At 43.0% G+C, this 13532-nt stretch overlaps 1 protein-coding gene across 3 annotated transcripts in view; it reads right to left on the bottom strand.

The window, feature by feature from the left end:
* Positions 1 to 3428: 3428 nt before the first annotated feature.
* TMEM125 (transmembrane protein 125) overlaps positions 3429 to 13532 on the bottom strand; it is a 46594-nt gene continuing 36490 nt past the window's right edge. For all 3 annotated transcript variants that reach the window (XM_056533022.1, XM_056533024.1, XM_056533023.1), the window contains exon 2: positions 3429 to 9221. In XM_056533022.1, the coding sequence (XP_056388997.1) occupies positions 8237 to 8893 (657 nt within the window). In that variant the 5' untranslated portion in view covers positions 8894 to 9221 and the 3' untranslated portion in view covers positions 3429 to 8236. The remainder of the gene's footprint in view (positions 9222 to 13532) is intronic.

Genomic DNA, 13532 nt, shown 5'->3' with positions numbered 1-13532 from the left:
ACACACTGATCTCTTATACTGATCATTGTTATCCCATAGGAGACTATAACACTGCACACACTGATCTCTTATACTGATCATTGTTATCCCATAGGAGACTATAACACTGCACACACTGATCTCTTATACTGATCATTGTTATCCCATAGGAGACTATAATACTGCACACACTGATCTCTTATACTGACCATTGTTATCCCATAGGAGGCTATAACACTGCACACACTGATCTCTTATACTGATCATTGTTATCCCATAGGAGACTATAACACTGCACACACTGATCTCTTATACTGATCATTGTTATCCCATAGGAGACTATAACACTGCACACACTGATCTCTTATACTGATCATTGTTATCCCATAGGAGACTATAACACTGCACACACTGATCTCTTATACTGATCATTGTTATCCCATTTGAGACTATAACACTGCACACACTGATCTCTTATACTGATCATTGTTATCCCATAGGAGACTATAACACTGCACACACTGATCTCTTATACTGATCATTGTTATCCCATAGGAGACTATAACACTGCACACACTGATCTCTTATACTGATCATTGTTATCCCATAGAAGACTATAACACTGCACACACTGATCTCTTACATTGATCATTATTATCCCATAGGAGACTATAACACTGCACACACTGATCTCTTATACTGATGATTGTTATCCCATAGGAGACTATAACACTGCACACACTGATCTCTTATACTGATCATTGTTATCCCATAGGAGACTATAACACTGCACACACTGATCTCTTATACTGATCATTGTTATCCCATAGGAGACTATAACACTGCACACACTGATCATTATTATCCCATAGGGATTATAACACTGCACACACTGATCTGTTATACTGATCATTGTTATCCCATAGGAGACTATAACACTGCACACACTGATTTCTTATACTGATCATTGTTATTCCATAGGAGACTATAACACTGCACACACTGATCTCTTATACTGATCATTATTATCCCATAGGAGACTATAACACTGCACACACTGATCTCTTATACTGATCATTGTTATCCCATAGGAGACTATAACATAGTACACACTGATTTCCTACACTGATCATTGCCATGCATTAACATGGCATTGACCAGTGTTATCGCTGCTCGACTGCTCCTACCTGGAGCTCTGGTACGGAGCAGTCATTCGGCGATTGGACACGCAGGAGGCAGGAAGGGATTCTCCCCGTCTCCTACAAGCTATTTGGGATTTTGCGGCGGTCCCGAACAGCCCCACTGAGCTGCCGGGAAGCTTTCGGTTCCACTTCAGACGTATCAGAATCTTTAAGGCGGCAGTGTCTCTACAAATAAATTATGGGATGTCTGGATACCATTTTTTTATCACTTATACATTAATAAAGTCAATGCAAGAAACACGGAGACGGACGCAATCATAATCCTGGTTTATTGTCATATATATTAGATTCTCATTAAATAATCATTTCTCTGTACTGTAAAAATAGATTCTGTCTGTACCTCCATATATATCAGCATCTCAGATGCATCACTGTACATAGAGGGGCCCCCCGCAGGGGGACTGGGGGCCCCAATAGAGGACGGGGTCATGTGAGGTCATTGGATGGAAAGTGCTGGGAGAGGTGAAGGTCACTGAGGAGCCACAAATGTCATTTATGAATCTGGATACAATGTTACAAATTCTGAGAGCTGCTGTATTACTTATACTCTAGTCACAACTAGAGCTGCTGTATTATATCGTTACTTATACTCTAGTCACAACTAGAGCTGCGGTATTATATCGTTACTTATACTCTAGTCACAACTAGAGCTGCTGTATTATATCGTTACTTATACTCTAGTCACAACTAGAGCTGCGGTATTATATCGTTACTTATACTCTAGTCACACCCAGAGCTGCTGTATTACTTATACTCTAGTCACAACCAGAGCTGCTGTATTATATCGTTACTTATACTCTAGTCACAACTAGAGCTGCTGTATTATATCGTTACTTATACTCTAGTCACAACTAGAGCTGCTGTATTATATCGTTACTTATACTCTAGTCACATCCAGAGCTGCTGCATTATATCGTTACTTATACTCTAGTCACAACTAGAGCTGCGGTATTATATCGTTACTTATACTCTAGTCACAACTAGAGCTGCTGTATTACTTATACTCTAGTCACAGCTAGAGCTGCTGTATTATATCGTTACTTATACTCTAGTCACATCCAGAGCTGCTGCATTATATCGTTACTTATACTCTAGTCACAACTAGAGCTGCTGTATTATATTGTTACTTATACTCTAGTCACAACTAGAGCTGCTGTATTATATCTTTACTTATACTCTAGTCACAACTAGAGCTGCTGTATTATATCGTTACTTATACTCTAGTCACATCCAGAGCTGCTGCATTATATCGTTACTTATACTCTAGTCACAACTAGAGCTGCTGTATTATATCATTACTTATACTCTAATCACAACTAGAGCTGCTGTATTATATCGTTACTTATACTCTAGTCACAACTAGAGCTGCTGTATTATATTGTTACTTATACTCTAGTCACAACTAGAGCTGCTGTATTATATCGTTACTTATACTCTAGTCACAACTAGAGCTGCTGTATTATATCGTTACTTATACTCTAGTCACACCCAGAGCTGCTGCATTATATCATTACTTATACTCTAGTCACATCCAGAGCTGCTGTATTATAACGTCTCTTATACTCCAGTCACATTCAGAGCTGCTGTATTATAACGTCACTTATACTCCAGTCACAACTAGAGCTGCTGTATTATATAGTTACTTATACTCTAGTCACAACTAGAGCTGCTGTATTATATCGTTACTTATACTCTAGTCACATCCAGAGCTGCTGTATTATAACGTTACTCATACTCCAGTCACATCCAGAGCTGCTGTATTATAACGTCACTTATACTCCAGTCACATCCAGAGCTGCTGTTAAATGATATTAGATTATATTTATGCTCTAGTCACATCCAGAGCTGCTGTTAAATTATATTAAATTATATTTATGCTCCAGTCACATCCAGAGATGCTGTTATATGATATTAGATTATATTTATGCTCCAGTCACATCCAGAGCTGCTGTTAAATATTAGATTATATTTATGCTCTAGTCACATCCAGAGCTGCTGTTAAATAATATTAAATTGTATTTATGCTCTAGTCACATCCAGAGCTGATGTTAAATGATATTAGATCATATTTATGCTTCAGTCACAGCCAGAGCTGCTATTTTTGATGATTTTTTTAAATATATTCTAGTCCAGTGGTCCCATATCTGTGAACCTCCAGCTGTTGCAAAACTACAACTCCCAGCATGCCCGGACAGCCAACGGCTGTCGGGGCATGCTGGGAGTTGTAGTTTTGCAACAGCTGGAAGTCTACAGGTATGAGACCACTGCGGTAGTCACATACTGCTCTGCATTAACCTGCTATTATATCATTACTTTTACTCCAGTCACTTCCAGAGCTGCATTTACAGTTCTGACGATACATCAGTTGTTAAACTCCAATCACATCTAGAGATGCTTTCACAATTCTTCTGCCTTCTCTTATAAGGAAATTTAAAAAAAAATTGGGCATTTTTGGGGCAATTTTTTGGGCAAAACCCATTATTATTTTTTGGATCTGCCTGAAGGTTAAAGAAGCACTCCAGCCAAGGCTATTATTAGAGAATAATGTGGAGGTCCTTGTGCATGTCTTGCGTTTACCTGTTTTAGCTGATTTGGCAGGAATGAGGTTTTCAGCCATCCTGATACCAATTCCATTACTGAAATGATTTCCTAATGCTTCCTACATAAATCCTTTTGGCTTTGCAGAGAGAGAGGGGGTGTGGAGTCTCATCACACACCTAATTGTTTAATTAGACTGCTGGGGGGAGCGTTCAGGAGCAATCGGATGATGTAGTTTACAGGAAGTCAGCTGACCTAGGACTGACCAATTCCTCTGAGATATAATACGCTGTGATTTTCTGTGGGTCAGACTGGGGATCACATGACCCAGTCACAGTAATGAATGGCATAGATGCAGCTGTGCTAGGATAAAACAGGTGGTGCTGTAGGACTAATGATGGTGAGTGTACATGATATGTGCAACTTTAAGCATGCTGGGAGTTGTAGTTTTGAAACATTACGGTACCACAGCAGAGCAAGAAAAAGAGAGCTAATTTCTTCTAAAAACAGTGCCACCCCTTGTCCTCAGGTTGTATGTGTTATTACAACTTGGCTTCATTCACTTCCATGGAACTGCGCTGCAATACCACACACAACCTGAGGATAGAGGGTGGCGCTGTTTTTTTTGGAAAACAATTTCCTCTGTTTTTCTAATCCTGGTTAAACCCCCCTTAATAAACCAGCAGGGGGCAGCAGAGGATCAGGACAGCATGTGTGCAGCACTAACTGGAGTATCCAGCTGAATTGTGAGTGCAGCTCTGGAGTAAAAGATACAAAACTATTCAAAATTAGTCCGAACTGAGGCGACTGAACACATTCTGAGCCAATTTACTCTGCAATATGATCAAAGCTGCATGTAGAGGGTTAAAAATAGACAATGGAAGTGGAAATGTGCAAAGTACAAAGTGCACAGGGGTGAAACATGAGGATGAAGGGCGGGGGTGCCTGAACAATATACATAATCTGTTATGTGACACCAGGAGACCAGTCAGCAGACAATGTCATCCCTATGGTTGCAGAGGATGGAGCTGTCACTATCCTGGGCAGACACCATGCTGGGAATTGTAGTTTTGAAACAGCTGGAGGCACACGTGGTGAAACACTGGCCGAATCGGCGTCTTTTGTTTTTAATTCCATAATGTTTTTATCTTTAGAGTCGTACAAGGATACTTGTCACAGAACAGACTAGAAAGCACTGTGTCTCCAGCTGTTGCAAAACTAAAACTCCCAGCATGCCCAAACAGCCTTTGGCCAGTGTTTCCCAACTGGGGTGCCTCCAGCTGTTTCAAAACTACAACTCCCAGCATGCCCGGACAGCCATTGGCTGTGTTTCCCAACCAGTGTGCCTCCAGCTGTTGCAAAACTACAACTCCCAGCATGCCCAGACAGCCTTTGGCCAGTGTTTCCCAACTGGGGTGCCTCCAGCTGTTGCAAAACTACAACTCCCAGCATGCCCAGACAGCCTTTGACCAGTGTTTCCCAACTGGGGAGCCTCCAGCTGTCGCAATACTACAACTCCCAGCATGCCCAGACAGCCTTTGGCCAGTGTTTCCCAACTGGGGTGCCTCCAGCTGTTTCAAAACTACAACTCCCAGCATGCCCGGACAGCCATTGGCCAGTGTTTCCCAACCAGTGTGCCTCCAGCTGTTGCAAAACTACAACTCCCAGCATGCCCAGACAGCCTTTGGCCAGTGTTTCCCAACTGGGGTGCCTCCAGCTGTTTCAAAACTACAACTCCCAGCATGCCCGGACAGCCATTGGCCAGTGTTTCCCAACCAGTGTGCCTCCAGCTGTTGCAAAACTACAACTCCCAGCATGCCCGGACAGGCTTAGGTCAGTGTTTCCCAACTGGGGAGCCTCCAGCTGTTGCAAAACTACAACTCCCAGCATGCCCGGACAGCCAACGGCTGTCTGGGCATGCTGGGAGTTTTAGTTTTGCAACAGTTAAGGAGGGGGGCATGACAGTTAGCGATCAGCTTATTTCTGGGGCATACTCCATATAAGAGGCACCTGCAGCACTACACACGGCGTGTGATTCTAGGGGCCCCGATACATTGGGGGCCACCACTATCCGGCTCTAAATCCCAGTAACAGGAAGAACTGATACAAAAGGAAACATCTGGTTCTGATACTTTCTGTTACATTGTATCTAAACCTCCTCTATCTGCTGTTTATGGGGTTTCCCAGCATGCATTGCGTGCACTATTGTCTTTCTTTGCTCTCAATGTTTGGCCCCATTGTGTCAATGACGCTGCGGGGGGTGAAGGGTCAAGGACCCCCCGGGGGGACAGTAGAGGGCGCTGCAAGGAACTGCTGGATTGTCACCTGTTACTTTAAATATAGAACAGAGCAACTTTTTAATCTTTTTTATCTTTTTTTTGTGTACATTTTGCCCCCAAAACTTATCTGGGACCCCTCATGATTTCTAAAAGGGAACCCTGACTGAATAGAGCTATGGGTCACTATTCTATGTTCTCCTGATTGGTGGGGGTCTCCGTGCTCGGTGTGTTGCTTTGGACGGCAGTTATTGGTGTTTTCTTCCAATAAACAGCGCCACCTCTGTCCTCAGGTTGTGTGTGGTATTACAGCTAGGCTCCGTTCACTTTAATCGAATTGAGTTGCAATACCACCTATAAACTGAGGACAAAGGGTGGCGCTGTTTGTGGGAGAGAGCAACTAATAGTAGAATTACGCAAAATCGCAGTGCGTCCGCAGCCTCAGTAACTCTGGATTATAATTTTGCGGGTGTTGGACTGAGTTACGTGTTTTACTCTATTCAAATCCAGAGCTGCTAAATTCCTGAGACCAGAGAGCAGTGCATTGTGGGAGCTCAGATCAGACACCATCAGCTTTGGATGTGACTGGAGCCTCGGGAATGTCAGGTGTGCGGACGGATAACAATGACGAATCACCGGAGAGGTCACAGAAATCTGCGCACATAACTGGGGGGGGGGAGCAGGATTTTCTACATGGTGGAGGAACAGGAACATTCTTGTCTTTGTTACAGTAAACAGAGTGAAGGGGTTAAAGATTAAGAATGTTCCAAGAACTCAGGATTGCTGACTAAACATTGTATAAAATCAGGTACAAAGACCGCGGAGCCGACCGCCCACTGCGACCGGATGAAGAATAGATTATTGGATGGAGGCCAATGGGAGTTTTATAGGCGCCGTCATGTCCACATCATGACCCTATTATCTCCCCATCATGACATCATCATGACCCTATTATCTCCCCATCATGACATCATCATGACCCTATTATCTCCCCATCATGACCTCAACCTCACAACATCATGACTCTATAATCCTTTCATGACCTCCACCTGACCCTCTTATGGTCTCACCATGACATCATTATAATGCTATCATGACCTAATTGTGATTTCCCAATGACCTCCACATGACATCATGTCCTCATTATGACTTCATATTATCGTTTCCACAATATGGCAAACCTTACGATAAATCAAAACCCCACCATGACATCATCTTACAGGTGCCACAATGAGATGAAAAAGCAAGAGATGATCCAGCAATTCAAAAGGAATGTACGGCTCTATTAGAAAACTTCACATCACATATGCCATATTGACGCGTTTCGAGCGCATGCGCTCGAAATGTGTCAAGTTGGCGCATGTGATGTGAAGTTGATGCATGTGCTCGAAACGCGTCAAGTTGGAGTATGTGAAGTGGATGCATGTGCTCGAAATGCGTCAAGCTGGCGCATGTGATGTGAAGTTGATGCATGTGCTCGAAACGCGTCAAGTTGGAGTATGTGATGTGAAGCGGATGCATGTGCTCGAAACGCGTCAAGCTAGCGTATGTGATGTGAAGTGGATGCATGCGCTGGAAACACGTCAAGTTGGCGTATGTGAAGTGGATGCATGCGCTCAAAACGCGTCAAATTGGCGCATATGATGTGAAGTGGATGCATGTGCTCGAAACGCGTCAAGTTGGCATATGTGATGTGAAGTGGATGCATGCGCTCAAAACGCGTCAAGTTGGCGCATATGATGTGAAGTGGATGCATGTGCTCGAAACGCGTCAAGTTGGCGTATGTGATGAAGTGGATGCATGCGCTCGAAACACGTCATGTTGGCGTATGTGATGTGAAGTGGATGCATGCGCTCGAAACGCGCCAAGTTGGCGTGCGTGATGTGGAAACATGCGCTTGAAACGTGTCAAGTTGGTGTATGTGATGTGATGTGGATGCATATTTTATCTGAAAATTTCTAATAAAGCCCTACGTTCCTTTGAATTGCTGGATCATCTCCTGCTTTTTCGTATCATCATACCCTAACCATGACATCATCATACCCTAGCCATGACATCATCATACCCTAGCCATGACATCATCATACCCTAACCATGACATCATCATACCCTAGCCATGACATCATCATACCCTAGCCATGACATCATCATACCATAACCATGACAATTTTGGCTCAGATCCACAGAATTTGGTAAAATTCAGAAGAGCTCGACTCCACTTGTCACTTTGGCTTGGACGGCTTAGATGAGGTTGGCCAAACTTGAGGTGGTGTTCTGCCGCTGATGTAGTTGCCCAGAGATGGAGAAGACCCCGATATTACGGGGACTAAAGCGTCTAGAACAACAAGGTCTACAATAGATGACTAGAAGGAATATAAAGAGTCCGAGGATGATGACTAATCCCACCACGACCAGCGTCACCCCCACGGTGTGCATGGTGACCAGTATGGAGGGGTAGCCTGGAGGGTCCCCAGTAAAGGAAAGTACAAGTAGGGCGACACCACAGGCCAGGATGACTAAGGAGCTGACCAGGAACACCAGCGAGTCCGACAGCCCCCCGCTCTTCAGCATATTGATGTGTTCCCGTCTGGTCAGACATTGCATGTCCTGGATAGCAGAGCTGAGAAGCTGCTTCAGTAGAACCAACAGGGCGAGAATACAAAGGGTGGCCCCGACCCCCATCCTCCACTCCCCCGATGGACTGGTGGTAGTGGAGAGAAGAACAATCCCACCAATGCCACAAGCCAAGATCAGAAGCACCGAGAAGCTGTAGCATAATATGGACTTCACCGGCTCCCGAGACCACCACAGTTCTGTGTGCTCCTCCAAGGCGTCGCTCTGGATCCGTTCTTGGTTGGGTGAAGCCCTCGGGGGCGGTAACTCATCAATGGATGACATGGTTACAGGAGAGGAACAAACGGGAAAACTTAAAATCTCAGCAAAATATCAAGGATGGGTCTCCAGGGATCTGGCCATGATGGAGAAGAGGATGCTGGGAGATTATGGATCACAGTTCAGAGATGATGGAGCCGCGGCACATGTCATTGAGAGGACTTATAATACAGACCGGGCCGAGGCTCTCAGGAAGACAAAGGGCCACTAAGACTCTGCGGGGCCACGTCATAGGGGCCACAACTTCCTTCCTGTAGATCATGAGAAGGACAACATCTTCTTCTTTGATGCCCGTGAACAGGGTCGCCTCTCAGTCCTCAAAGTGACGCGTCATCTAAAAGATGAAAGAATCAATGAATTAGGATTTGATTAACCATCCTGGAAAAGGCGGACGAACAATGGCGCCAATGTATAAGACCACGTGCAAAACGTGAAACAATTATACGGAAAACTGGGTCAAGTGTGCCAAATAATACTTATAAGAGAAAAGGGTGGGAAAAGTATCACCTGCCAGGGAGAGAGTGCAACCTAGTGTGAATGTAACTATTAAGCTTCTGTGGCTCATCTGAGAACTGTAACTATCAAGATGGCAGTGCCTCTGTATGTGAAGAAACCTTCAGAACATCTGATCTGTCTGGAATACATTGGTCTTTAATTGTTACAATATGTTACCAGAACCTGCAACTATTATCACAGAGACACAACAGAACCTGCAACTATTATCACAGAAACAAAGCAGAACCTGCAACTATTATCACAGAGACACAACAGAACCTGCAACTATTATCACAGAGACAACAGAACCTGCAACTATTATACACAGAGACACAACAGAACCTGCAACTAGTATACACATAGACACAACAGAACCTGCAACTATTATCACAGAGACACAACGGAACCTGCAACTATTATCACAGAGACACAACAGAACCTGCAACTATTATCAGAGAAACAAAGCAGAACCTGCAACTATTATCACAGAGACACAACAGAACCTGCAACTATTATCAGAGAAACAAAGCAGAACCTGCAACTATTATCAAAGAGACAAAGCAGAACCTGCAACTATTATCACACAGAGACACAACAGAACCTGCAACTATCATCACAGAGACACAACAGAACCTGCAACTATTATCACACAGAGACACAACAGAACCTGCAACTATTCTCACAGAGACACAACAGAACCTGCAACTATTATCACAGAGACACAACAGAACCTGCAACTATTATCACAGAGACACAACAGAACCTGCAACTATTATACACAGAGACACAACAGAACCTGCAACTATTATCACACAGAGACACAACAGAACCTGCAACTATTATCACAGAGACAAAGCAGAACCTGCACCTATTATCACAGAGACACAACAGAACCTGCAACTATTATCACAGAGACACAACAGAACCTGCAACTATTATACACAGAGACACAACAGAACCTGCAACTATTATCACAGAGACACAACAGAACCTGCAACTATTATCACAGAGACACAACAGAACCTGCAACTATTATCACAGAGACAACAGAACCTGCAACTATTATCACACAGAGACACAACAGAACCTGCAACTATTATCACACAGAGACACAACAGAACCTGCAACTATTATCACAGAGACAAAGCAGAACCTGCAACTATTATCACAGAGACACAACAGAACCTGCAACTATTATCACACAGAGACACAACAGAACCTGCAACTATTATCACAGAGACAACAGAACCTGCAACTATTATCACACAGAGACAACAGAACCTGCAACTATCATCACAGAGACACAACAGAACCTGCAACTATTATCACAGAGACTGCAACTATTATCACAGAGACACAAAAGAACCTGCAACTATTATCACACAGAGACACAACAGAACCTGCAACTATTATCACACAGAGACACAACAGAACCTGCAACTATTATTACAGAGACACAACAGAACCTGCAACTATTATCAAAGAGACACAACAGAACCTGCAACTATTATCACAGAGACACAACAGAACCTGCAACTATTATCACACAGAGACAACAGAACCTGCAACTATTATCACACAGAGACACAACAGAACCTGCAACTATTATCACAGAGACACAACAGAACCTGCAACTATTATCACACAGAGACAACAGAACCTGCAACTATTATCACACAGAGACACAACAGAACCTGCAACTATTATCACAGAGACACAACAGAACCTGCAACTATTATCAAAGAGACACAACAGAACCTGCAACTATTATCATAGAGACACAACAGAACCTGCAACTATTATCACACAGAGACACAACAGAACCTGCAACTATTATCACAGAGACACAACAGAACCTGCAACTATTATCACACAGAGACAACAGAACCTGCAACTATTATCACACAGAGACACAACAGAACCTGCAACTATTATCACAGAGACACAACAGAACCTGCAACTATTATCAAAGAGACACAACAGAACCTGCAACTATTATCATAGAGACACAACAGAACCTGCAACTATTATCACACAGAGACACAACAGAACCTGCAACTATTATCACAGAGACACAACAGAACCTGCAACTATTATCACAGAGACACAACAGAACCTGCAACTATTATCACAGACACAACAGAACCTGCAACTATTATCATAGAGACACAACAGAACCTGCAACTATTATCACAGAGACACAAAAGAACCTGCAACTATTATCACACAGAGACACAACAGAACCTGCAACTATTATGCCAGAAACACAACAGAACCTGCAACTATTATCACAGAGACACAACAGAACCTGCAGCTATTATCACACAGAGACACAACAGAACCTGCAACTATTATCACAGAAACACAACAGAACCTGCGACTATTATCACACAGAGACAACGGAACCTGCAACTATTATCACAGAGACACAACAGAACCTGCAACTATTATCAGAGAAACAAAGCAGAACCTGCAACTATTATCACAGAGACACAACAGAACCTGCAACTATTATCAGAGAAACAAAGCAGAACCTGCAACTATTATCAAAGAGACAGAGCAGAACCTGCAACTATTATCACACAGAGACACAACAGAACCTGCAACTATTATCACACAGAGACACAACAGAACCTGCAACTATTATCACAGAGACACAACAGAACCTGCAACTATTATACACAGAGACACAACAGAACCTGCAACTATTATCACACAGAGACACAACAGAACCTGCAACTATTATCACAGAGACAAAGCAGAACCTGCACCTATTATCACAGAGACACAACAGAACCTGCAACTATTATCACAGAGACACAACAGAACCTGCAACTATTATACACAGAGACACAACAGAACCTGCAACTATTATCACAGAGACACAACGGAACCTGCAACTATTATACACAGAGACACAACAGAACCTGCAACTATTATCAGAGAAACAAAGCAGAACCTGCAACTATTATCAAAGAGACAGAGCAGAACCTGCAACTATTATCACACAGAGACACAACAGAACCTGCAACTATTATCACACAGAGACACAACAGAACCTGCAACTATTATCACAGAGACACAACAGAACCTGCAACTATTATACACAGAGACACAACAGAACCTGCAACTATTATCACACAGAGACACAACAGAACCTGCAACTATTATCACAGAGACAAAGCAGAACCTGCACCTATTATCACAGAGACACAACAGAACCTGCAACTATTATCACAGAGACACAACAGAACCTGCAACTATTATACACAGAGACACAACAGAACCTGCAACTATTATCACAGAGACACAACAGAACCTGCAACTATTATACACAGAGACACAACAGAACCTGCAACTATTATCACAGAGACACAACAGAACCTGCAACTATTATCAAAGAGACACAGCAGAACCTGCAACTATTATCACACAGAGACACAACAGAACCTGCAACTATTATGCCAGAAACACAACAGAACCTGCAACTATTATCACAGAGACACAACAGAACCTGCAGCTATTATCACACAGAGACACAACAGAACCTGCAACTATTATCACAGAAACACAACAGAACCTGCGACTATTATCACACAGAGACAACAGAACCTGCAACTATTATCACACAGAGACACAGCAGAACCTGCAACTATTATCACAGAGAGACACAACAGAACCTGCAACTATTATCACAGAGACACAACAGAACCTGCAACTATTATCACACAGAGACACAACAGAACCTGCAACTATTATCACAGAAACACAACAGAACCTGCAACTATTATCACAGAGACACAACAGAACCTGCAACTATTATCACACAGAGACACAACAGAACCTGCAACTATTATCACAGAGACAACAGAACCTGCAACTATTATCACAGAGACACAACAGAACCTGCAACTATTATCACAGAGACAACAGAACCTGCAACTATTATCACAGAGACAACAGAACCTGCAACTATTATCACAGAGACAACAGAACCTGCAACTATTATCACAGAGACAACAGAACCTGCAACTATTATCACAGAGACACAACAGAACCTGCAACTATTATCACAGAGACACAACAGAACCTGCAACTATTATCAGACATAGACACAACAGAACCTGCAACTATTATCACAGAGACACAA

This window comes from Hyla sarda, chromosome 7, assembly GCF_029499605.1.
Source record: "Hyla sarda isolate aHylSar1 chromosome 7, aHylSar1.hap1, whole genome shotgun sequence".
NCBI classification, from domain to species: domain Eukaryota; kingdom Metazoa; phylum Chordata; class Amphibia; order Anura; family Hylidae; genus Hyla; species Hyla sarda.
This window is presented reverse-complemented; position numbering and strand designations above follow the sequence as displayed.